This window comes from Trichosurus vulpecula, chromosome 4 (assembly GCF_011100635.1).
Source record: "Trichosurus vulpecula isolate mTriVul1 chromosome 4, mTriVul1.pri, whole genome shotgun sequence".
NCBI classification, from domain to species: Eukaryota; Metazoa; Chordata; class Mammalia; order Diprotodontia; family Phalangeridae; genus Trichosurus; species Trichosurus vulpecula.
This window is the reverse complement of record NC_050576.1, coordinates 70,672,310-70,700,162: the sequence shown is the minus strand read 5'-3', so window position 1 is coordinate 70,700,162 and position 27,853 is coordinate 70,672,310. Positions and strand designations below refer to the sequence as shown.

The following is a 27,853-nucleotide window of genomic DNA, read 5'->3' as shown; positions in this document are numbered from 1 at the left end:
TATGAAAGAATTCTAAGACCTTCTCAAAAGAATATGTCATAAAAGATTCATGGAAATCAAGAAGCATAAAGTCAGAATAATATAGGTTTTCAACCATCAGAGATTACGCCTTCTTCCAATGAGCTGACGAGTAAATGACTGGTGAATGGTTCTGTATCTACAAGCATTAACAAGAAAAAGACATGGGAAACGAAAGTAAATAAAGAACCACTTGGCACAACAGGGTCCCCTACACAGGCTTACTATCTCCTCTCCTCTCCTTTCCTTTTCCTCTCTCTCTCTCTCTCTCTCTCTCTCTCTCTCTCTCTCTCTCTCGCTCTCTCTCTGTCTCTGTCTCCCCCTTCCTTCCTCCATATAGATACTTATAGATCTATTTATTTGCATGTATGTATGTAAATATATGCATATATGTTTACACACATTAACACACACATACATGTGTATTCATGTGTGTACACACATATATTTTTAAACCCATTCTTGATCTCATAGCATAATCAATAAAAATCAATTTTCATCTGTTTTAGCAGGTTAATGATGTTAACATTAATCTCCCCCACAACCTCTCCACCTCTCTACTCTGTGTGTGCTTATAGTTCTAAAACCTGAACTGCTAAAAAGTAGTGAGTTCTTCGCTGAAGAAACACACAGTCAACCATGAACATCTTACAGCACACTCAAAAATATATATGCACCGAAGGAGGGATAAGATAGGAAAGGCACATTCATAGCTCAGAAAAATTTTAAAGTTGTAATAAAAACAAAGTTTAAAAAAACAGTCTTCTCAAGCCAAAAACAAGTCTGAGTGAGGCACCAAGGGTTGTTGCCCAAAAACTAAAAAGAGGAATGCATGCAAGAACTGAAAAAGCAAGAAAATATGAAAAAGCTCCAAACAATGATAATAAATAATAAATGAATACTAAAACCTCAGAAAAAGATTGCTCTATTGGCCATCCCATCTGATGAATCAATTAATTTCAGTTGTACTACTGATATTCTGAAATGGAATACTCCCACCTTTAGGGAAGAATCTGCACTTCTTATTCTAGTAGCAAAGTTATAGATATTAAGCTGCTAGGGAGAACATGTGTTAAACTCTACTTACTCCCTTGGGGATGGCCCACCAAAAAAGTTATATTGCTCATGTCAATGATTCAACCAATAAAATTCTTACCTACTCACCATCATCACTAAAGATATTGTTCTTAGTCTTAAGGAGGGTGCAGTCTAGACCTTCTACTATCTAGTATTCTTTCATTCTATTTAAGGTAATCTTGAATAACCTCAACTTTTCAATGGTCCCTGGCATCCTGCTGGTTGTATATTGATTCTTGCTAAAATAAATGAACAAATTTAGGGCACTGAGTAGATTACACTCTTTTGATCTTGCCCACTGTTAATTCTGGAATGATTATCATTGTCAAGCCATACAGGGCTGAGCTTAATTGGCTTGTGAACACATTTGTTAATTTAACTAAACTGAACATAAGTTGTTAAGCATCAGTCAGACATTGTGCTAGGTATTGGGGATATAAAGACAAAGAAGCAGAATGGTTCCTATATTCAAAGAGATTTTATCCTACTGGTGAAAAACAAGATGTAATGAAAATACAAGGTAGTGAAGGGAAGAATAGGTCGAGATAAAATGAAGTGAAATGGGAATTTTCATAAAGGGAAAGAATGCTGAATAGATTAATCAGAAAAGGCTCTGTGGAGGACACATCATCTGATATGAAATAAATATTCTGAAAGGTTGAGGTGCAGAAAAGGGTATTCTAGGCTTGTGCAAGTGCCTGGAGGTGGGAGATGGAAAATTTATACTCCAGTGGCTGGAATTTAAAATGTATGAAGAGGAATAATGTGAAATCAGGTTGGAATGGGTAGGTGGGAGCCAGAATGTGGAGGACGTTAAATGCCAGGCTAAGGAGTTTATATTTTATCCAAGAGCAAATAGAGAGCCACTGAAATTCTTTGAACAAGAAAGTGTCATGTGCAGGTGTCTGTCTTAATACTATTACTTTGAAAGAAAGCAGAAAATTGGGAGAAAATCTTTACAACCAGTGTCTCTGATAAAGGCCTCATCTCTAAAACATACAGAGAACTGAGCCAAATTTATAGGAATACATGTCATTTCCCAATTGAGAAATGATCAAGGGATATGAACAAGCAGTTTTCAGAGGCAGAAATTAAAGATATCTGTAGTCACATGAAAAAATGCTCTAAATCACTACTGATTAGAGAAATGCAAAGCAAAACAACTCTTAGGTACCACATCTCTCCTGTCAGATTGGCTAACATGACAAAACAGGAAAATGATAAATGCTGGAGAGGATGTGGGAAAATTGGCACACTGTTACATTGTTGGTGGAGTTGTGAACAGATCCAGCTATTCTGGAGAAGAATTTAGACCTATGCCCAAAGGGCTATAAAAATGTGCATACACTTTGACCCAGCAATACCACTTATAGGGCAGTATTCCAAAGAGATCACACAAGTGGGAAAAGGACCCATATGTGCAAAAATATTTATAGCGGCTCTTTTTGTAGTAGCAAAGAATTGCACATCAAGGGGATGCCCATCAATTGAGGAATGGCTAAACATGTTGTGGTATATGAATGTAATGGAATACTGTTGTGCTGTAAGAAATGGGGGAAATACAGACTTCATAATAACCTGGAAAGACCTACATTATATGATGCTGAGTGAGAGGAACAGAATCAGGAGAACATTGCACACAACCACAGTCATATTGCTTCTGTGATGACTAACCATGATAGACTTGGCTCTTCTCAACAATACAAGGTTCAAAGACAGCTCCAAAGGACTCATGATGGAAAGAGATATCTATAACCAGAGAAAGAACTACAGTCTAAACGCAGATTAAGGCAAACTATTTGCTCTTTTTTTCTTGTCCTTTTTTTTTGGTTTTGTTTCTTCTTATGATTCACTCCATTGGTCATAATTCTCCTTTACAACTTGACTATTATGTAAATAAGTTGAATGCAAAGGTATATGTAGAACATATATTGGATTCCATATCGTCTTTGGTGGGGAGGGAGAAGTGGAGGGAGGGGAAGAAAATTTGGAACTCAAAAACTTGTGGAACTGAGATTGTAAACTAAAGATAAAAAATCTAATTAAAATAAAAATATACTATTATATTGACAGCTATCTGAGGATTGGATGAAAGTGGAAGGAAATGAATCCAGGAGACAAATTAGGAGGCTGTTACCACAGTCCAGGTGGGATGTAATGTGGGTCTGAACTAGTGAAGAAAAGGGCATAAATTGAAGAGACACTATGCAGGTAGAAACAACCAGAGTTGTCCACTGATTAGACCTGGATATGAAGAGGAAAGAATAAAGGATGGCTCCTGTGAACCTAGGTGAGGGATTGTGGTGACCTAAAGTGAAACAGGTTATTTGGAGAAGGGATAGATCACATACATTGAGTTTATTTGCCAATAGGATATCCAAATAGAATGTCCAGTAAGCAGTAGGAAATGTGAGCCTAGAGTTTACAAAAAAAAGATTACAGCTAGATACATTGGATCAGGAGTGATTTGCATAGGCACAATATTTAAACTATTAAGTCATTCAAAAATGCTTTTATTATATACTGTACATAAAGATTAATGCTAAGAATTGTGAGAAATATAAAGAATGACAGTCCCTGCCCTCCTGGAACTGACAGAGTTCTATGGGGAGATAATATACAGGAATAAGTAGAAAAATATATTTGATAGTATGAGACATGAACCATGGAGAGAATAAAAATTATGTTATAGAAATTCAAATGAGGGAATGATTCCTTGATACACAATATGAATGAGAAATCACCAAGCTGCCCTTGATGAGTTAAAATCACCAATACCAATTAAACTACATCCCATTATAATGAAAGATCTGACAGAGTTCATCACTGAGCAACTGTCAATTGTCTTCAAAACATCAGGAAGAATGGAAGATGTGCCGTAGAACAGAAAAATGATAGATTTGTCCATTTCTCCACAAAATAGGAAGGCTATAGTCTCCAAATTCATACTCCAGTGATCCTGACTTCAATTCCTGGAAAAATTGGAGAACATATTATCAAAGGAATTATTACTGAACATCCCACAAAGGAAGTGGTTATCACTAAAATGAATATGGCTCAGTCATCATACCAGAATAATGACATTTCTTTTTATAAGGCTACTGAACTGGTAGACCAAGAAAATGCTGTAGATATAGTGTATCTCTATTTCAATGGAGAAAGTCTTTTATAAGATGGTAGATATAAAACAATATGGAACCAGAAAGGCCATGTAGTTGAACTCCCTCACTTTACCAATGAGATAACTAAAACCCAGAGAAATGACTTGCCCAGGACTACACAGGTAGCATGTGGGAGAATGAGGATTCTAGCTAAGTTTCTTGCACTCTAAATACAGTTATCTTTCAACTGAATCACAACAGAGAAAGATTTTAATGGATGTAATGGATATGTAAGGCCAATGGGAAGTGACTGGGAGAGAATATGGAAGAGAAACTGAAAGAATTAGTGTGGTCAGTAATCTGGATAGTTGAGATAAGCCACCATCACTGCTGATTTCTTCAGCAAATGCTCTCATTACCTGTACAACTTGTGTGGTGTGAGTCCCAGGTTGGGTGGTAAATCAAGGAAGTAGGGGAGAAAGTTGGTGTCAGTGGGAAGATAGCTTGGAAAAAGGGAATTGTGATGTTAGTACCCTGGATGGGGAGTGCATGACAGCCTGGAAATCAAGGCTGGGCAAAGGCTCTGGCTAGTGGAGAGGCTGAATATGAGATACGTAGAGACATGGGCTAAGAATTACACTTTCAGGAGAGTGGGAAAAAATATCTTTCCTCACCATCTCTCTGTATCAGTGAGGCACAGTCGAGATCACCCAGTATTCTTTTGGGCTTTACCTATCTTATTCAACTTTTTTTTTTGCTGCCACTTGAATAAAGTAACAGATGGGATGCTTTTCTAATTTGCAAAACGACACAAAGATTTGAGTGATAGCCTAGCAGGTTGGATGACATAGTCAAGATCCAAAAAAAAATCTCAACATGCTGGAGCATTTGAGCCAAATCTAATAAAATGAAATGCAGTATGAACAAATGCAATGTCTTACACTTGAGTTCCAAAAATCAACCTGTCTAAAAGCAGGACAGGTATTGCTAGATATTACTTCCTGTGAAAGGGTTTTAGTGCACTTCAAACTCAACATGAGTCCAAAGGGTGATATGGCATCCAAAGAAACCTAATGTACCCTTAGCCCACATGGAGAGGAATAGTGACTTTTGGGAAGGGTGGTGATAACCTTTCTCTCCTCTTCTTTGGTCACATGTGCAGTACAGCATTCAGTCCCACGTGCCACGTTTTGGAAAGGACACCAATAAGCTACAGAGTATTCCAGAGAAAGTATGAATGACCTTAAGATCATGTCCAAAGGGGTACTGGGTGTTTTGCTCAGGTGCAAAAGGAGGCTTGGGTGGGGCAAGAGAGCTGTCTTCAAGTATTGAAAGACTGCCACATGGAAGAAGGATTAGAAACCCAACTCAAATTCTGCAAGGTCATAATCTATAAATTGTAGCTTTGGGAATTATGCAAAACTTCAGGGAAGAAATAACATGTGAGATGGGCCATAAAGAATGGGTAAGAGTTGGATGAACATAAATAGGAAAGAGCAGGGCCTTACAGGAAGAAGGAAGAACATAAGCAGAAGCATGGACATGAAAAGGGATTCATGTGTTTAGGTACCAGAATAGTTAAAATTCACTGATATATGGGTAAGTGTGAAGTGGTACAAGTGTGTAACAATAATGTTGCTTGTAGCTACTGTGGCTATGTAAGACCAATAACACCAGCACACAGGAGGGCTGCTAGCACAGGTTCTTTGATCTGCTTTTCTAGGGAAAGCAACTTTAAGGTATTTATATCTCACTTTAATTAAACATACATATATCATTCACTTAGCTCAGGGGAAAATGCCAGCACCCTGAACTTCAGAGCAAATACACACAGAAATTACAAGGATGCATTATACAGACAGAACAAATATACACAAACCAGTAGACAGGCTTCTAACCATCTAACTATAGCTATGCATACAGTTACCAGAAAGAGAATAATCAACATCCGGGTTTTCAAAGCCAGGAGCCTCCATGATGGCTACCCAGAATTTCATCTGGTCAAATCACATGACACTCTTCCAGTGAGTGAGAGCCCCAAAACAAACCACCAGCCTCAGATCTTATATACCCATCTCAGGATCAGAGGGGGTCACAACCATGTGACTTAAACCCATGTAACCTAGACTTTCTTCTTTCTTAAGCAGGTCATCAAAGACTCTTGATTCAATCAAAGACTCCCATTGAAACAAAAAGAGACTCATCAAAGGCACTTGATTACCTCAGTGCTGAGAAGCACTCAAACAAAAAACAGAAAAAAATTCCCACTTTGCTTGCCATTACATTTTAAAGGCAAGACTCATCAAAGGTATTTGATTACCTCAGCATTCCAAAAGAGAAAACTGTAAAGAAAAAAAAAAGTTCCACCCTGATTACCATTACAAAGGAGAGAGAAGGTAATCTGCAGTTAAATTATTGAGAATCTTAGTCTTACCTACTCATCATCCCCTGCCCCAGTAAGTGAACCCAGAGCTATCAGGTTAATAATCCAAAACAGAAAACCTCTATATGTTCCTAAAACACCTGCTTTTCCTTTCATGCTTCTAGTAAGTCCAAAGCACAAAGATACCCCAGAAATTGAAGGCAAGGATGTACCTGGAGTAGGGGAAAGTCAAGATAGAATGAAATAATGAATGTATCCCCTTCACTTCATCAGAAATGAATCAGTACATTAATGATAAGGTTCTCTACACCAGAAACTGAGTGCAAAGGAGAATGGAGACATACTCAGGGAGCCTTGCTATGAGGGTAGATATGAACAATAGTTTTTACCAGTATTCTTTCTCCCTCCCTCAACTATGAAACAATCAATCAACATGTATTTATTAAGGGCTTTCTATGAGGCAAGTCTTATGTGAGGCATTAGGGATATAAATACGGCAATGAGACAGCCCTTGCCTTGCAGAAGCTTATGTTCTTTATCAGGGTTTCCTTAGATCAGGGATCATTTTTCATTTTTCTTACTATATACCCTGAAAGGAAAAGGGCAAACTAAAATTGTTAAAAACAAGTCTGCCATAACAGTAAAATCTTGATGACAACAAAAATAACTGTCATTGAGCTACGACTTTGTAGGCTGCAAAGAATTTCCCATACATTATCTCACTTGAGCCACATGACAAATCTGGGAAAGTGAGATCTAACAGTATTCTCTCCATTTAAGAGATGAAGACACTGAAGTTCACAGAGATACAGTGGCTTGCTCTAGTTTTCCCAGCTAGTGCAAGTTCCCAAAGATGAATAAACCCAGGTCTCTCTAAGTGCAAGTACAATATGATAAAAGCTGCCCCCACTAGCCATAGGTTCTTTTGTATAGCTATTACCTTCAGGTGAAGCAAGGGCATGCCTAGGAAAGGGAAAGAAGAAGCCCGGAAGTGGTGGGGTAAGTTAGACACAAGGACAGACAGAAGAGATGGCATAGATGGAGTGCACAGAGACCCACACCCCCTCTCTTGCAATGTGATTCTCCTCCCCTATTCTCTGGTGCTGCTACCAGTAAGAAAGCTGTACAAAATATCACATAATGATAGCACACAGATGCTGAATGTTGGAGGGGACCCCAGCAGCCATCTAGTTCAATTCATAACCAAAAGAAATACAATATTAACATACGTAACAAGTGGTCATCAAATCTCTGCTTAAAGACCTCCAAGGAGAGAGAACAGAAGCAGTCTATCCTACTTCTGGACTGCTCTAATTGTTGGGAAGTCATTTTGTTTGTTTTTTGGCTAACAGAATTCAAATTTGCTCCTGTAACTTCTATACCTTTCTCCTAGCTCGCCCCTCTAGGACAAACCCTAGAGTTTCTTCTCTACATGACAATCCTTCAAAGACTTGAAGACTATTATATTCTCCCTTTGTCTTCTGCATGTTAAACACACTCAGTTTCTACAACTGATTGTTATGTGATACAGACTCAAATCCTTTCATGATCCTGATTGCCATCCTCTGGACACTCTTCATCTCATCAGTATCCTGAAAACAGAGTTCCTAAAACTGAACACAATATTCAATATAGAGTCTGACAAGGGTAGAACACAGTGGGACTATCAATTTCCTATTTCTGGAAGCCATGCCCCATTTAATGTAGCCCAAGATCAAAATAACTTTTGTGGCCACATCGCAATAATTCATATTTAGTTTGCAGTACACTAAAATCATCAGAATTTTTTAGAACAACTGATGTCCATCCATGTCTCCTCCCACAATGCCATTTTAAATTTGTGAAGTATACTCTTTTGTTTCTGGGGGAAAGTCCAAGATTTTACATTTATCCCAATTGAATTCCATCTTATTAGATTTAGTGGAATGTTGTAGCTTGTCAAGAGCCTTTTGGGTTCTAACTCTGTCTTCCACTCCCAGTTTTATGTCATCTTCAAATTTGATGAGCATGCCATTTATAATTTTATCCAAGGCTCTGATACAAATTTTATAAAACGCAAGATAACTGGGTTACTCTGCTGGAAACCTTCTGCCATGTTGACATTAAATGATTAAGCCATCCAACCAATTCTGCCAATTCATTCAACAAGCACTTTTTAGTAAGCACCAATTTATGTGCCAGGCTCTAAGTTGGGTGTTGGTTATCCAAGGACAAAAATGGTGTAATAGTAATTAAGGTGTGACTTTTTGTTGTTGATCTTGGTTTGAATGGGGCAGATAAAGTGGGATGTTTTTGTATTTCTTAGCACTGAGACAATTGGGAGCCATTGATTTGTATCCGATGTGATACTGGGGGTGGGGAACTTTTCCATGCCCAGCCTGGGTGAGGTTGGGGCCCTCTGGGGCCCTGAACAGGATATATAAGTGCAGAGGTTAGCATTCTCACTCGGAGCTCTTAGCCACAGCAAGAGTGGTGCATGACTCTGGGCCGGCTGTTGTAATGAGCCCCCTGGCTGAAGACTCAGATGTTGAAAACTATGAATTGTATTTGATCTGTAATTCAGGGTGCTGGTTTTTTCCCCTGAACTAAGTAAATGATATTTGTATGCTGGATTATTGTAAGATTGTTAACCCCTTAACATGACTTTCCTTAGTAAAGCAGATGAAAAGGACCTGGGCTTGCAGTGTTCTGTGAGCTGGTTGTTGTTGGCTTTACACCCCCACAGCAGCTGCTAGCTGGATTGTTGAAACAAATGGATAGACAGATAGAGAGAGAGAGAGAGAGAGAGAGAGAGAGAGAGAGAGAGAGTAAGCGAATGAAAGAAACAACCCTTGCCCTCAAGAAGCCAACATGCTTTTGGGAGAGGAGGGTAACGTATGCAAAATTAAGTACAAAATACATACAAAGTAGATAAGTGTACCTATGCCATCATTCTCCGATCCTGAGTCAATGGAGAAGGAAAGGTCTCTTTGGCACTTGGTGTCCTACCCTTTCCTTTTCTCTTGATCTGAGGCTGTCAGACATGTAAGAAACATCTGTTATGTGCAGGGACAGACTGTTATATGACAAGTCAGCCAAGAGGTATTCTAAGTGATGCCCCTGTTTAGTTGCCCAATCTTACCCTCACTTATAACTTTCTCCAGGAAGAGGAACCAGGAGCAAGGTCAGCTGATAGAATTCAGGTTAAGAAGTACTAGATGGGATGTGCTCATACAGGGTTATCATCATTTGCTCTTTGGTGTGCATATGTAAGTTGATAAACAGCACAAAACATGACCCAGGCTGACAGCAACATAAGGACACTTTATGCCACCCCTATCACATGCCACAATGAAGTGCAATAATTAGGGGAGATCTAAGATCTTGTCACCACTAGCACAAACCTCCTAACATCTACTAAGCCCTGCCTACCCCCATCCCCCCACATATACCCACTGCCTCATACCAGCTCTCTACTCACCATATATCTACTGTCCTTCCTTCAATGTTTTACAACAACTCCTTCCTTACTGCACTAAGGATAACTTAGCAACTCTCCTTTGAGATTTCTTTCATCTAGTCTGCATGTATCTTGTCTGTACCTAGTTAATTCCATGTTGTCTCCTCCACTAGAATGTAAGCTTCTTGGGGGAAAGGTTTCTTTTTGTCTATTTTTGTATCTCTAGGGACTAACTTGCTTTCACCATAAGAATATGAACTCTTTGAGGGCAGAGTGTGTATACTATGCTTTTTAGGGTGCTCCTGTCTGTTTTGGGAGGAGGTGTTGTGATCCAGCCTCCCTGAGGGCCCCACGGGAGGAACTGAGATGGGCTGGCCACATTGTTCAATTGGACACTTGAAAAAAGCCCAATTTACAGAGAACTCATGCAAGGAAGGCACTCATGTGGTTGTCAGAAGAAGCAATACAAGGACAATCTCAAGGTTTCTGTAAAGAATTTTGGAATTCATTGGGTGACATAGGAGACACTAGCAAAGGACTGCCCAGCATGGTGTGCCCTCAAAGAAAGCACTGTGCTCTATGAACAAAGCAGACTTGCAGTAGCTCAAAAGAAATGTGAGATGTGCAGATTTAGACATCTCCCCCCTAAATGTTCACATGAGCTATTTGTGACTGACCTGTGGTAGACCATCCACATTCAGAAATACCTCCTCAAGAACGATGGACAACAAACAAACAAACAGCTATATTCATCATTACTGTGGTAGGATTCTTCCAGGTTAGCCATCCTTGGTAATACAAGTGACACTGGGTTACTTTTTAGCTATTTGGAATGGAGGTACCATAGTGCAAGGGCACGTAGCTGCACTTGATGAGTTAAAGTCACTAGTCTCAACAAACTACATCCCAAGGTAATTTGAATTGTGGAATTATGGAAGAGATGGAACTTAAGAGAGATGTCCTATTACTTTTTTTTCTGGAAGTACAAGGTGAGGAATTAGACAAAGAGGAGAGAAGGACATGGGAGAGTGGGAAGAGTATTGGATTTGGAATCATTGGTCTTGGGTTCAAATGCTCTACTTCTTGCTTCTTGTATGACTGGGTAATCACTTAACTTCTATGAGCCAGAGTTGCCTCATTTGTAAAATGAGTTGGTTGGACTAGATGACCTCTATGGGTCCTTCCAACTCTAAGTCTGTAATACTATAAGGTGCCATCTATTGTTTGAGGGGGAGGAAATAACATTTGGAACATTTGGAACAGTCATTGTGAGAAGACTGATATGGCACCGTGAGGGTCTTTTGAGATTTTTCACAATAAACTTGTCACCTATATAAGAAGAAATACTTTAATGGATCATTTCTCTATCACGTTTGCATGAGACCTGGATTGAATCCTGCAAGTCGAAACTTCTCTGGGCCTCAGCTTCTTTATCTACAAAATGAGGGACAGGGCTAAATGATGTCTCAGTCTCATTCATCTCTAGATCAATGATGTTACTATTCTATGCTCCTTCCAATTCCAAAATCCCATGATTGTAAGAGGGAGCATTATCATGTCCATTTTATGGATTAGTTAACCAAGGTTTAAAGAGCTTAAGAGGCTTGCCTAGGTTAATCCTAAGTATTCAAAAAACACTAATGCATCAATAGGAGGATCGATCAGACTTCCAGCACTTCCAGCACCATGATTCAATCATAATATAAGTAATTCTTTAGAAAGAAAACTCTTTTTAAAACCTAGAAGGTGCTTTTAGTTCTATGAGCCTACGTTTTTGTTCCCTTAAAATCTGACCATTAGCAAATCATTACTTTGCTGTCTCCCTGAAAATAGTATTGAAGGGTAAGGTGTGTCAGTTGGATTGGAAGGAGAGGTACCACATAAATTAAACACCAACCTAATATCATCCTGACTTCAAGGCTGCAGTATTTCCATATGACTCACCTCATTGGTGGAAGCCACATTTAGACAACCTATGTAGACATAAATAATCTAGATGAGCAGTACACAGACACACAGTAAGAATGGATTAATTTATCAAATAATTTTTTATCTTTAGAGAAAGTGTTTACATGTGTCCCTCACTCACGTCTATAATATAGTTTCTCCAGCAGGAAGGCATTGGTTGCTGGGTGGAGGTGAGAAGATGGGATGTTAGGAGGCATTGGAGGGGGAGGAGGGAAGGTGGAGAGTAGTAATAACAATGCACATAGCTCTTTATGATCTGCGGAGGTTTTTTTTTTCCTTACAACACCATAAGGCAGAAAGTCCATGAACCTATGAAGTACAAATATCCACATTTTATCAATGAGACCAACTGAATTGCACAAAGTCATAAAGTAAAGCAAATGTCAAAGAAAGGATCTGAACCCAGTAGTGTCAGGAATACCAAAGAAAAATGCGATTTCAATATTTCCAAAAAGGAACTGGGATGCCTCATCACTCTACTAATTAAAAGATGTATTATATTTATATTATAGGTTACAACTGCTGATGAACTGATGCTTTTCTTTCTTCCTTACTTTCCTCACTTATTTCCCATTTTTGGCCTCATCCTCCCCTTTCTTGCTCTGTCCTTCCTTACTACCTTAGCAGTCCCTTGCTTATTGCCTGCTCCCCATCCCAATCTCCAAACCACACATGTGCGCATGGAGCACAAGTGCATTCATGAGTGTGTGCGCACACACACACACATTCCTGGCAGTGTCCTTTACATTTCCAAATTTCAACTTGTTAAGTGTATTTAAGCAAGGAACTGGAAGTGATTACTCAGGCACCTGTGAACCAGACCTTGACCTCCGTTTTATGGACATATCATGTTCAGCCTTAAAAGTTTTACAACAACATCATGGAAGTATTTTAAAGTAACTTTAGCCAGTAGCCTCTCCCCAGTCTGTCCAAATTTTCATGACAGGTGGATTCAGAAGTCAGGATTTTTCTTTTCCCCTCCCCCCTCCCACTTCAGCTACTTTGGCCTGCTTCTGAAATAACTGGGAAAAGTGAGTTCCTATACTGCTAGCCATCCCTTTGGGAGTTCAGCTGCCTGCTATGTAGAAGAATCAAGTTCTTACCATAATTTTCCTCCTCTCCTCCCTCAACATATATATATATTTTTTTTTCAAAAAAAATTTGAGAAACGAATCATGTTCTGACAGAGAGCTCACTACCCCACTGACTCCCAACAATGTAAATGGTCAACTCCACAAGGGCTTCCAATAATCCTACAGAAGTTCCAGACCCCTCCCACTCCTCCTGGGGCTGTAGATGGCCTTGAGGCTCCAGGGAAAACTTTCCTTGATCATGGCACTTCCCAAGAAGAATGGTAGGAATTGATAGAGCAGTATTCAAGCCGAAGAAGGAGGCCCTATCAGTGCTTTGTTTTGTTTTTCAAGTTATAGGCATTAAGAAACAAGAACCTAGGAATGTTGCAAAATTATAAAGAACAAGCTTGGCCCCAAAGAAGAGATGTGAGAAGACACCTCCTCCTATTTATTTTCAGATGTGTGGGTGTATTAGGAGGGCAGAGTTTATAATTTCAAAAAGGATCATATATATGCTTTGATTCTTCTGCCTCCTACTTTGAGAGTTTCTTATATCTGGCGGCTCCAAACCTAGAACAAGGGGTAGAGTGTACCCAGAGCCTGAGCTCTGGTGATTCAGGTGATGTTTGATGTCTGAAGCCCTATAAGAAGGGAGGACAGAGTCATTTGTGTGGGGTTCTGGAGGTGGTGTTGATGAGGAGACTCTGGGCAGCTGTAGCTAAGGAGCCCTCCAGCTTGTAAACCCGGATGTTGAAACTTTGTTGAACTCTGGTAACTGTGTTAGGATTTGAATCAGACAAAGTCTGTTGATGTTTGTGATTTATTTGCATTTTGTTTTGAAGTTCAGGGTGCTGGCTTTTTCCCCTGAACTAACTGAATGATATTTGAATGCTGAATTAAAAGTAAGTTTGTCAACCCCTTCACCTTGCTTTCCTTAATTAAGCAGATCAGAAGAACCTGTGCTGTTGGCAGCTTTCTGGGTGCTGGCTGTGGGTGAATCTTATACCCCCACAGAAGCTGCTAGCCAGATTGTTGAAACAGTGGGGCTGAGGTAGTGGTGTGGAAGATTGAATAGGGTATCAGATCTTTTTTCAACATATTAATCAGTTGTGAGGATTTTTTTCTCCTCTTTTTTTAAAATATTTGTTATAAGGGATATCCCCTCAGAAAGTAAGGAGAGGGGCATAGGGGGAAAATTTAGAGACATTTTTAAAAATATCAATAAAATCTATTTTTAAAGAGAAATGACCCTTGGTAGTTAGAATTTTTCAAGCTGGTAAACAGCCTCAAAGAGCACTTAACAAATGATCCATTAGATTGCTATCTCCCTGAGGAAAGGAACTTTTTTACATGGTACCTGATAGGTAGTAGATATATACTAAATGTTTATTGAACTGACTTGATTGTTGATTGAGTGATGTGGAGAATGTCAGCATTGGGGACAAGAGTTTTGCAAACTTTAAAGCTGGTAAATAACTCCTAGTGGGGAAAATATTAGGAGCCCAGGATGTTACCAGGCTGGAAAGCAGAGATGCTTGAATCAAGCTACCATGTGCAGTGATAGAGGCAACATTTACTCCACAGGTATCACTGCTATTGGACACAACTGACAGAAATAGCATTTGCTTGTAATTTTATTCAGGATATTTTGGGGTGACCTAATATAGACTGATTGCTAGCACATAGTAAGTGATGGAAAATGAAGGAGACCATCCTTGGTACAGAGATGATAGAGCCAACAAACGGTAGTGGGAGCACTATGTTAATTGGAGTGAAAAGACTGTATGAGGAGGGGAAAGAATACTAGACAGGGAGAAAGCTGGAGAGACCAGGAGTCAAGAGGAAGTGACACCAAGTATCTTAGTCTAGGATCTCCTCTTCTTCAGGAGTTATTATAGCACTCTACTCAGTAGCCAAACTGGCCTTCTTCTGGTTTCCTATCCATGTTATTCTACCTCCCATCTCTATGCCCTTCCACTGGCTATCCCACATGCCTGAAATGCGCTCCCTCCCTATCTCTCTCTTTCAGAATCTCTAATTTCCTTTAGGATTCAGCTCAAGAGCTTTATGTGTGAGGCCTTTCCAGGTTGCTCAAGCTAATAGTGTTCTCTCCATCTCCACACCCCCAAAGTCCTTATATCTCTTTTATATGCATGCATGTATGTTTGTGTGTGTGTATATATATATATATATATATGTGTGTGTGTGTGTGTGTGTGTGTGTGTGTTTATATCATGTTATATAACACAAGTATAGTTCTATCTATGGGCATATATAAAACAAATACATTTTATTATATTTGGATGTGTTTTATACATACATATATACACACATAACACATAGTCATGTTATATATGTGTGTACATACATACACACATAAACATACATACTTTTATCATTGCATGTTATCTCCCCTAATCAAATGTAAGTTCCTTGAGGACAGAGCTTCTTTACCTCTGTCTTTAAATTCCCAATGCCTAGCGCATGTTGTTGTTATTTAGTCTTTTTCAACATGTTAAGTCTTCATGACCCAGTTTGGTTTTTTTGGTGTTTTTTGGGGTTTTTTTCGGTTTTTGGTTTTTATGGAAAAGATATTGGAAAGGTTTGTCATTTCCTTCTCCAGCTTATTTTATAGATGAAGAAACCAAGACAAAAGGGGTTAAGTGCTTACCTAGGTCACACAGCCCGTATATCTGGAGTAGGGGTTGAGTTCATGAAGATAAGTCTTTCTGACTCTAGGCCCAGCAATCTATCCACTGTATCGCCTAACTGATCCATCTTGGCACATAGTGGGCACTTAACAAATGATCTATTAGATTGCTATCTCCTTGAGGAAAGACACTTTTTACATGGTACCTGACATGTAGTAGATGTTTAATAAATTTTTATTGAACTGACTTGATTGTTGGTTGACTGGTGTGGAGAATGCCAGTGTTGGGGACAAGAGTTTTGCAAACTATAAAGAACCATGCCTCATTTATCTAGGGAGCTCATGCACTCAGCCTACACTAGTGCAGGAAGAAGTAAGAATGTCACTGTGACATCTGATGCAGCCTCCTACTGCTTCTCCACATTTTGTCAGCCCAGTCTGTTTCTAGTTCCAGTTATTAGAGACAAGCATCACCAACTGACAAAGGACCCTTCTCACAAATCCCATTGATTCATTTGGTGGGGGTTGTTGTTCAGCACCTGGAACAGCAAATTATGGTAGCTCAGGCTGACTCAGCAACAATATCCAGTGCCACAAATAGACTATTAGTAGAACTGAACTGGACCAATTATTCAGAAAAGTGATTTGGAATTATGCTTTAAAAGTTGCTAAATTGTCCCTGACCTTTGAACCAAAGATCTTACTGCTAAGAACATCCTCCAAGAAAGTTAAAGATTGAAAGAAATTCCTGCATATGTAAAAATATTCATAGCACCACTTTTTGTGTTAGCAAAGAACAGGAAACAAAGATGTCCATTGTTTAGTGGATGGCTAGACAAATTGCTGTTCGTGAATGTTATGGGTGTTGTGGTATCTCAGTGCAGCTAAAGAAACAATGAATTGGAAGAATTTAGAGAAGCATGGGAAGATATATAAACTGGCAGATATTTAAGTAAGCAGAACCAGAAAAAGTATACACAATGATGCAACAATATAGACTGAAATACACACACACACACACACACACACACACACCCCTAAACAGTGAAACTCAATGTTGTGTAATGATATTGACGAAGTGTGTCCCCAGAGAAGAGATGTGAAATGTACCCCCTTCTCTTCTTTGTAGAGGTGGACTATGCTTCTATTACTTTGCATATACTGTCATGTGTTTGATTAATTTAGTTTATTTTTTATCTCTTTATTCTTAGTGCTAGGGATAATTTACTGGGTAGAAGAGAGAAGAGAAGTATATATAGAAATGAAGATAATATGAAATGGAAGGAAACGAGCATTTGTTGAGCACCAACTATTATTTCATTTGATCCACAGAATAACCTTGCGATATAGGTCATATGATATCATCCACATCTAACATTGAGGAAACTAAGGCAGGCAGAGTTTTGGTTTCTTGCCCAGGGTCACATGCTTAGCAAGCAAATATCATAGTACCATTTTTTTTAAAGTACACCCTGTTAACATGATACTTAGAGCCCCTACTGTGTAAGATATTCTCCTGAATTAGTGGTAATAGCCCTGTCCATTTTTTGAATATAGCTAAAATAAACTTTAAACTTTCTAGGATCAGTGCCAGCTTGTCTTTTAGATGCAACCCCAGGTCTTTTCAAGGAATTAGGCCTGAGTAGCTTTCATGATTAGAAAATTGGGAGAGGTCAAGATTGGTAGGCAGGGCCCGTGATGGAGGACGGAGATCCTTTGTTAGGGCCCTGTCAATATTTTGATGTGAATTTCCATTTTATATTTAGGTATCCTCATAGGAAATAAGATGCTACAGTTTCAACCCCAAACATTGGCTAAGGTAAAAGAGTCCATGCTAGATTACATGAATTTAGTTGTATCAGTTGAGAGGTATTTGGGACTGGAAGAAAGCATCTCTGATGGAAACTTTTAAAAAGAGATTGAGTAAGGAGCTTCAGGACTCCTTGGCAGACCACCCTGCTCCTGACAATCTATCATATGTTAACAACACTGTCCAATTTTCTTCACCCATCATCTGTTATGAGAATAATCAAAGTTTTGGAGCTATAGAGACTGTGGAGATCATTTAGTCCAACACTATTTTACAGATGAGGACCCTGGGGCCCAGGGAGGTTAAATGATTTGCCTGTTACCACACAAGTAGTAAGTATTATGGCAGAACTGAAATATTAATCCAAGTTTTCTGGCCCCAAATTCCAAATTCTTTTCACTACACTGCCAAATACTGAAGCATATGGACTTTCAGGGAGACACTGTCCATGTTCTATTATCACAAATCTAGTATAGAGGCACCTCCCTCCCAATGCATTTATACTGTTAGATTTTTTGTCAATGTATTGATCAGTTTTGATGTTTTTTTCCTCTTTTGTTTTTCTTTTTGAAAACAGAGCAAGGATTCAAACCTAAGTTTTTTAACCCCAAAGCCAGGGGTGTTAGCAATATATCACATTGACACCCTAGAGTAACATAACTTCTTAGTATAGTACAAACTTACAAAACCAAAAAAAAAGTGTTGATTTAAGACTCAGAGGTCCTGGGTATAAAATCCCAATTATTCCACTTACTACTTGTGGGATCTGAGTCAAATCATTTAACCTCTTTGGGCCTCTTTTTCTTCCTCTATAACAGTATGTGGCGGAACAAGATGGTCTCCAAATTCTCTTCTGATTCTAAAGATATGATTTTATCCTTTTCTGCCAATGATCAGAGCAACACTTGTTTAATGTCAACTAAGGTGGCACTTTAAGGGAGTGTGAATGCCCTTTGTCTGTTTTGCTACCTGAGTCATAAAAGACCCACCCCAGGGACAGTTAATGTCATAAGTGTTTTTACTAGCCTCTGGAGATGTATATGTGTGTGTAAGAACATATGTATTTGTGTGTATATGTGTTTATATATACATATAGAATATGTAGTACATATCATAGTGTGTACACACCCACACACACACACACACACACACACACACACACGCGCATATATCTCCTATATTTAGAATGTAAACGCCTTGGGGACAAAGACTATCTTGCTTTTTTGTTTTTTTCCCATTTTGGATAGAGTGCCTAACACCTTATGGTCACTTAGTGAATAGTTATTGACTGATGGTGTTTTATAAATTATAAAGTGCTCTGTAATTATTGCTAGAATTAAAATAAATAAAATAAACATCTATATATAATATAAATATACAATAAATACTATTCAGCAGCTATTTCTCTTGCAGAAATTGTTTTATCTCTCCCCCACTGAATTATGCTTGTCTACATGTATGGTGTTCTTATCCCTGATGATATATTTTATACCAGTGTAATGACAGTAAGATCCACCAGTCTCTAACTCCCAGGGTCTCTGGAGGGGCCTTCCTCTGGATGGTAGTCATATTGGCAACCAACCTTTCTCTGGGCATAGTAGTCATTTATAAATTGAGGTTATGCATTTTGGCCAATGGTTTCATAATTTCACCATGCCAAGGTCTTTCAAAAATCTTGGGCTGATGCCAGTAATTCCAGTGGTTTATTTCCATCTCCTTTCTCAATTATGTCTAGAACACACTGTACATTTCACCACTATTTATTCTAATACATCTGATTTATCTGCTGCAAAAGTCACTTTGAAAGTCTAACACTCCCCTGAGTTAGCCTTAGAAAAGGCCAAAGGAAAAAAAATCACTGAATAATAACAAACAACCATTGAATTAATTATTCATCCCTTTGTCCACACACATCCGTTCATAGCACTTCCTCTAATGTAATGGAACATAGAAGAGGGCACCTTCAAGCTTAAATCAAGGCCTCTCTTGGTTTTCTCTAGAGGGCAATCCCTTGGGTGTCACTCACCAAGGTGGCTGATGGCTTCCTTGTCCCAAGGCCAGGTGGCAGCACCTGCCAGATCTTCCCGTACTGAACTGGCAAAGTAGACATTGAGGAAGTGGGTGCTGTTCAGTTGCAAAGCTTCTTTCAGCTCCTTCACGCTCATGTAAGCCCTGTGGGGATGGGAGAAGAGGAAAGAACATATAAACAGGGGATCAGTACTGTGGAGAGCAGAATGGTCTGAACAGGTTTAGTCAAGGGCCACATATTCTCTCTCCTCTAACTCCTAGCCCTGTCACCTATATGGATCACAACAAGGCAGGAAGCAGTCCAAACAACAAATAGAAATTAAATTGGGGATTTGGTGTAGGAGAGAAGAGGAAGGAGAAGTAAGGATGGTATTTTATGGGCAGTTAATCATCACAGTGGATAGAGTGCCTGGCTTCAGGTCAGGTATTTAACCAGAAAGACATGAGTTCATAACCCATTTCAGGTGCTGACTAGCTGTGTGACCCTGGGAAAGTCACTTAACCTCTGCCTCAGTTTCCACATCTGTACAATAAGAATAATAAAGGACCCATCTCCCAGGCTTATTGTGAGGATCAAATGAGATAATAATTGGAAAGTATTTAGTGCAGTGCTTGTTGTATAGCAGATGCTAAAAGTTAGCTATTCATTATAATTATTGTTAAGAAATACTCATTTTAGCTAAAGATATTGCTCTCAATTGTTCACACCTAGATAATGGAAAACAAAACAAAAATCTTAGCTATCTGTTAGGATTCATTTTCAAGAATCTCAAAATAACTTCAGTGAGAAATGTGTTGGACTTGGCATCAGAAGAGACCTAGTTCTGAATCCTAGTTCTGTTATGTAGTGTGTAACTACTGGAAAATCACTCAACTTCTCCTAGCCTCCATTTCATCATCTGTAATGTGGGCATAATAATGGGTACACTACCTACCCCTGACAGAGCTATTCTGAAGGAAGTTCTATATATATGTGAATTATTACTATTGCTGTTATTATTGGATTCCCCATATTCATATTCAAGAAGGATTTGCATTTTAGGTTCTCTCCAGACTATTCTACCTCCTGGTTTCACTGTTTCTCATCACTTAGCCACCAACTGCTTCTTTGTGGGTTTGGAGGTGTGGGAGTCGTCTGCATAGATATGATCATTGAACAAATGGAATCACCAAAAGAGAGGGTGTAGAGAGGAAAAAAGAGAGGACCCAGGACAGTGCCCTGGGATATAGTAAGACATGTATGACTCTTCGAAAGAGATAGATAAGTAGAAGAACAATGAGAGATAGTGATATGAAAACCCCAGGGAGAAGAGTATATTCAGGAGGATTTTGTCTTACTGTTCAGTTATTTCAGTCATGACCAACTCTTTTGACCCCATTCTGAAGTTTTCTTGGCAAAAATACTGGAGAAGTTTGCCATTTCCTTCCCCAGCTCATTTTTACAGAGGGGAACTGAGGCAAACAGGGTTAACGGACTTGGCCAGGGTCACACAGCTAGTAAGTGTCTGAAGCCAGATTTGAACTCAGGAAGATGAGTCTTCCTGACTCCAGGCCTGGCACTCTATCCACTGTGCCACCTAGCTACCCCATTCAGGTGGGTCAACAGTTTTAAATGCTGTAAAGAGATCAAGAAAAATAATGGCTAAGAATTAAAGCTATTTAAAGTCATATAAAAATGCTATAAATCACTAGTGATTAGAGAAATGCATATTAAAACAATTCTGAAGTATCACCTCACACCTGGCAGATTGGCCATTATACAGCAAAAGAAAATCATAAATGTTGGAGAAGGTGTGGGAAAATTGGAACACTAATGCATGGAACTAGGTGGAATTGTGAACTGGTAGCAATTTGGAACTATGCCCAAAGGGCAATCAAACTGTGCATATCCTTTGATCCAGCAATACCACTGCTAGGTCTGTGTCCCAAAGAGATTATAAAAGAGAGAAAAGGATCCACATGTACAAAAATATTTATAGCACCTCTTATTGTACTGGAAAAGAATTGGAAATTGAGGGAATTCCCATCAATGAGGGAATGGCTGAACAAACTGTGGTATATGAATGTAATGGAATACTTTTGTGCTATAAGAAATGATGAGCAGGCAGATTTCAGAACAACCTGGAATGACTTAGATGAACTGATGAGGTGTGAAGGGAGCAGAACCAGCAGAACATTGCACACAATAGCAGCAACATTGTGGGATGATCAACTATGACACACTTAGCTCTTCTCAGCAATACAATGATCCAAGACAATTCCAAAACACTTATGATGAAAAATGTAATCCACATCCAGAGAAAGAACTATGGAGACTGAATGAAGATCAAAGCACTCTATTTTCAGTTTTTTTTTTTTTGTTTTGTTTTCATTTTTGTTTTTTTCCTTTCTTGTGTTTTTTTTCCCTTTTTATTCTGATTCTTTCACAACATGACTAATGTGGAAATATATTTAACATGATTGCACATGTATAGCCTATATCAGATTGCTTGCTTTCTTGGGGAAGGAGGAAGGGAAGGGAGAAAAATTTAGAACTCAGAATATTATAAAAATTAAGGTTGAAAATGATCTTTACATGTAACTGGAAAATAATATAATGTAAAATACTATTAAGTGGGGAAAAAAGAATAGAACATTGTATCTTACAGGAACAGACCATACAGATTGTATAATCTAGACTCCTCAATTTGTAGATAAAGAAGGTAAAATCTCAAAAGGTTTTAACTTGTTTATAGTAACATAAATAATGAGAGGTTAAATAAAATGAAAATAAAATAAATATATACTGACAAAAAAAGGAAAAATAATAGCTCGGAACAAATTATTAGATTTAGTGATAAATTATAGAAAACCTTGTAGAGTGTACTTTCAGTGGAAGGGTGAAACAGAAGACAATGGTTTTAAAAGTGATTGGGGCAGGGTGAGAAAGTAGAGAAAAGGGGTATATAAAAGTTTTCTATGCCTTTGAAAGAAGGAAAGCTAAAAGATAATAGCTTGATAGTCAAATGAAAGTTGTTTAAGGATTTGAGTGTAGGTAGTAAGGAAGGAACCAGTCAATGATTGAGGAGATATTTTCCTTTCTGGAGGCATTCTATACCATTTCATCTGGAAGGTTAGTGATGTTTACGTTTTACGTCACACCTATCAGGTGATTAATCATGGCTCTGTTGGTCTTATGTCTCTGTGCAGTTTAGGATCATATGATCATAAATATCAACTTCAAATACACCTCAGAAATTATCTAGTCCAACCCTCTCATTTTATAAATGAAGCAGAGAGATGAAGTCCTTTACAAAGGGCCTTAACTAGCAAGCCACACAGCCTGGGTTTGAACCTAGGGAACCTATGTGGCATGGAGCCAGGAAGACTCTTCCTGATTTCAAATCAGACCCCAGAAACTAGCTGTATGACCCTGGGCAAGTCACTTAACCTGATTTGCCTCAGTTTCCTCATCTGTAAAATGAGCTAGAGAAGGAAAGAGAAAAAAAAAGATACTTCAGTATATTTGCCAAATAAACCCCAAATGGGGTCATGAAAAGTCAGACATGATGAAACAACTAAACAACAGTAACCTCTGACTCAAAATCCAACAATCATTCCATTGCATTATACTGTCACCTAACCCAGTAGTTCATTCACACTCAAGAAAATCTGCCAAATCTTTGCTTTGGGTATTACCCAAAGGAATAGAACAAGAATTCATGCTTTGCACCAGTGATCAGAGACAAAAAAAATCCAAGGAAAGAAATGTCTTCTGCCTACCCTAGTCAGTAGAATGTAAGTGTCTCAAAAAGAGAGATTGCATCAATTTTGTCTTTGTATTGCCTAGGCCTAGGATACTACCATATATGTAGCAGGTATCTTGTTACATTTATATATCATTTCATATTTATGCACATAATATATTATGTGTACTTATAAAATAATTTTATTGAATGTGATTTTGTTGATTTGAATGTTCAATTGAATCAAAGAGATCATGGACTCTCTGTGTGTCTCTGTCTTTGTCTCTCTGTCTCTCTATCTCTGTCTCTGTCTCTCTGTCTCTGTCTCTGTCTCTCTCTCTCTCTCTCCTCTCTGTCTCTCTCTCTCTCTCTCTCTCTCTCTCTCTCTCTCTCTCTGTCTGTCTCTCTCTCTCTCTCTCTCTGTCTCTCTCTCTCTCTCTCTCTGTCCCTCCCCTCCTTTCTCCCTCTTGATGATCTCATCAGCTTCCAAGAAATCAGCAATCATCATCTTGATGAAGATGACTCCTAAATCTATACATTCAACCCTCATCTCTCTATTGAAAAAAAAAAGAAAAGAAAAACAGAAACTGAAGGAGTTGAAGGGTAGGTAGAAGCAAGTACATGAGAGTCCTGCTCTGAAGCTTCCAGGAGTCAAACTCATTGCTATATATAGATGAGGAAATAAATAAGGTTCCCAATTCAATGTTTGATCCTTGCCCCAACCCAACTTCAGTAATAGCTGTTAAGGCACAGCTATTCAAACAAAAAGACTCACAGCATGGTAAGAAGCACAAGATTTCAGCTCATGCCTACTTCAGCTAGTTTTCATAAAGAAAGGAAAACCAAGGTTAGAGGCCACACAGAGAGATAGGAGTAGGAAAGCTAACAATAAGGTCTAACCAGAAAATCAATCATTTAGCAAGTCATTCCACTCTCCATCCAAGGATCCTCTACAGCCATTTTTGATCTATATCTGGCCACTGGACCCAGATGGCTCTGGAGGAGAAAGGGAGGCTGGTGACTTTGCACAGCCTTTCCTCACTTGAATCCAATTCATTTGCAAGTCATGGAATCACCTTCTTGATGTCATGGTCCTCTTCCAGAATGAAGGACAAAGAACAACAACGATTTTCCATCTAGTTCCATTTGGTATCATCTCCAAAGATATCCCACCCCTCCAGCTTCCACTTGTGTCTTATCTCCCCCTGCCCATTAGATTATAATTTCCTTGAGGGAGTACAAGGTATGTCTTTCTTTTTCTTATTTGTATCCCCAGTTGACTTCGATTTGAGTGAGAGAGGGCAATGTAAGGTAAGCAGCCTCACTTTCTCCTCCAGAGTCATCTGGATCCAGTGACCAGATATTCATCAAGATGACTAGAGATGATCCAGGATGCAATGGGAGTCCCTGGCACTTTTAACCTGAGGCCTTTTCATGTACTCACTTATAGTGAGGTAATGCCCATTCTGTCAATAGGCCTCTTTAAGAAGTGAGTCAAAGGATGGCCGCTTTAATTAGAAAAAAAGATTTAAAAAAAAACTGGGAGGGGAACACCTTCAGGGTTGCTATTCCAAAGAGAAACAGTTACCGTTGACATTCACTCTAAGGCAGGAGGACCCAAAATACAGCCATTAAGTGGAGCTTGGTCAGGGACCTATTGTGGCCCAATATATGAACTTCAGCGTGAATTGAATTTAAGACAGAGAGAGAAGAAGAAGAAGAAGAAGAAGAAGAAGGAGGAGGAGGAGGAGGAGGAGGAGGAGGAGGAGGAGGAGGAGGAGGAGGAAGGAAGGAAGGAAAGAAGGAAGGAAGGGAGGAATCTAGCCAGTAAATTTCAAGTTAAATGGGCAGCCATCAAAATTTACCTTCCTTCGGAGAGGAGAAGGAGAGGGAGAGGGAAAGGATGAGCTGAGTTACCCAACTGGCTGAGTCCCCTTTCAAGCAGCTAGGTCTCCTCACAAGTTGTGTTTGTCCTTCCTTTTCAAAGAGGACCAAGGCATCAGGGTAACTGTTTCTCTTTGGAACAGCAACCCTAAGGGTCTTCCCCTCCCAGCTTAATTTTTTTAATCTTTTTTTTCTAATTAAAGGGGCCATCCCTTGACTCACTTCTTAAAGAGGCCTGTTCACTGAATGAGCATTACCTCACTCTAAGTGAATGTGTGAAAAGGCCTTAGCCTAAAAGTACCAGGGTCTCCCATTGCATCCTGGGTCATCTCTAGTCTTCCTGATGAATATCTGGTCACTGGATCCAGATGGCTCTGGAGGAGAAAGTGAGGCTGGGGACCTTGCACAGCCCTCCTTCACTCAAATCAAAGACAACAGCAAGTCATGTCATCATTTCCCTCATGTCATGGTCTTCTTCGAGAGTGAAGGACAAACACAACCTGTATCCCCAGTGCTTAGCACAGTGCCTGGCACATAGTAGGTACTTAATGAACATTTATTATTATTAAGATGGAAGAGGCTGGGGTGGGGTGGGGTTTGCATGGATTAACATTGATTTTTGTTTCCAGTTCAGATTCACGGGAAGATGATCAACTTACTGTTTGATACACATAGTACTCTATCTTCTATCTTTGCATCTATCTATGCATATATAGACTTTACATTAGCTAGCCATATCTGAATTACACTCCCTCTTCACCTGTGCCTGCTTTCCTTCGAGACAGTTCAATAATCATCTTCTTCATGAATCCTTTCCTTGCACCGTGCCACCCCCCACCAGGTGCTCATGCATTCTCTTCCAAAACTGCCTTGTATTCATTTCATACATACTGCATTTAAACACATATCTGTTGTAACAGCGACCACACTGGCATACTTAGGATGGCTGCTAGCACAGGTTCTTAGATCTGCTTTACTAGGAAAGATAGCTGTTTAAGGGGTCAATGATCCTTTTTAATTACATTCACTAGTTCAGGGGGAAAGTCAGTATCCTGAACTTCAGAGAAAATATAAAGCAGAAAAATAAAGACCAACAGACAGGACTCTGACTGCCTCAATCAAAGTAATATCGCTATATACTTTACATATATCCCTGGATCAAGAGAGCTTTTAACTCTGAGCCATTGGGGAGCTCTGAACGTACAGCTACTCAGTCTCCACCAGGGAATGACAAGATCCTTCTCATAAGGGAGCCCCAAAGCAAACTACCAACTCATAGTATATATATGTACCTCTCAGAGCCAGAAGGCATCACAACCCTCATGACTCAGTGTCTAATTAGAAATTAGCAAAAGGTGTGCAAGCCTTCCTACAAGCAAGCCTCCCCTAAGCAAGCTTCCCTTAATGGGCTCCACATGAGGCCTGTTAATGGACAGGGAAGATCTTAAATCTCATTAACATTATATATGTTCATATTAAATCCACCATTAGAATGTAATACCCTTAAGGACAGGGACTGTTTCATTTTTATCTTTATATTCCTGTTACTTAGGTCAGTGACCGGAACATGATAAATGCTTAATGAGTACTTGCTGATACATCTTACTATAACTACCACAATAATCACCGTTTATTAAATATCTACTTTTTTGTAAGAGTAGTAGTGGTATATTATTAGTATAGTAGTAGTAGTAGTAGTAGTAGTAGTAGTGGTATATTATTAGTATAGTAGTAGTAGTAGTAGTAGTAGTAGTAGTAGTAGTAGTAGTAGTAGTAAAATAAATCTCTAATAGTTGCAAAGTATTTCACACTCATTATGTCATATCTTCATAACAACCTTGTGAGACAGACACTGCAGGCATTATTACACTCATTTTATAGATGGGATGTTAGAGGCTTAGTAAAGATGAGTGACTTGCCCAGAGTCACGCATCATCCAAATATATTGAATGAAATCTGAAACCAAGCCATTCTGACTCCATCCCCAATGCCATGTTGCTTCTGACACAAATTAATACTGCTAAGACTGCTAACATTACTGCTACTACTTTGTTAAACATCATAAAGGCACATTTCTCTGAAGACCTCAAAGCAACAGCCAGTCTTTTGTCTGGCAATTTTATGTTAATAATTTTAAAAGAACATTAAAAACATGTGACTCCTAGCCCAGAAGGGAGAATAACACATATGTGCCAATGCCCAAAGTGTGTAGGGCTTTACACATGGTAGTAGTTAGCAACTGTATAGCTTGCGAAGCACTTTACAAGCATAACGTCATGTGGTTTGCACAGGAACCCTGTCTGGTGAGTACTACTATTTCTCCCACTTTACAGAAGAAGAAACTGAGGCTCAGAAGAGCTGTGCCTAGCCCTACGTCACATAGGCAGTAAATATAGGAGGAAGATTTTGAAAGCAGGTCTTCCCATCTTTTAAGGGCAGCGTTCTATCCACCATGCTGCTCTGCAGACATGTGATAGACAGTCAGTAAATGTTAGATGAAAGAATTAATCCATTATCCCTATATAAACTCACATTTAGTAAGGGGTCTCCAGTCAAAGTGGACCCTTTACGCCTCTGCTCAGATCATATAAAACTGCAATCTGCTTTAAATAACCATATTCAGGAGACACAGGACAAGCCTAAGGCTTATTGAACTCCCCAGCCCCCCACAGGTAGCTTCAGCAGCAGCAGCCTGGG

At 39.1% G+C, this 27,853-nt stretch overlaps 1 protein-coding gene across 1 annotated transcript in view; it reads right to left on the bottom strand.

Moving 5' to 3' along the window:
- The window catches only part of PAPPA2 (pappalysin 2), a 393,032-nt gene that overhangs the window by 247,806 nt on the left and 117,373 nt on the right, over positions 1-27,853 (bottom strand). Inside the window, exon 3 of the mRNA XM_036756565.1 lies at positions 19,546-19,691. Within this exon, the coding sequence (XP_036612460.1) occupies positions 19,546-19,691 (146 nt within the window). The remainder of the gene's footprint in view (positions 1-19,545; positions 19,692-27,853) is intronic.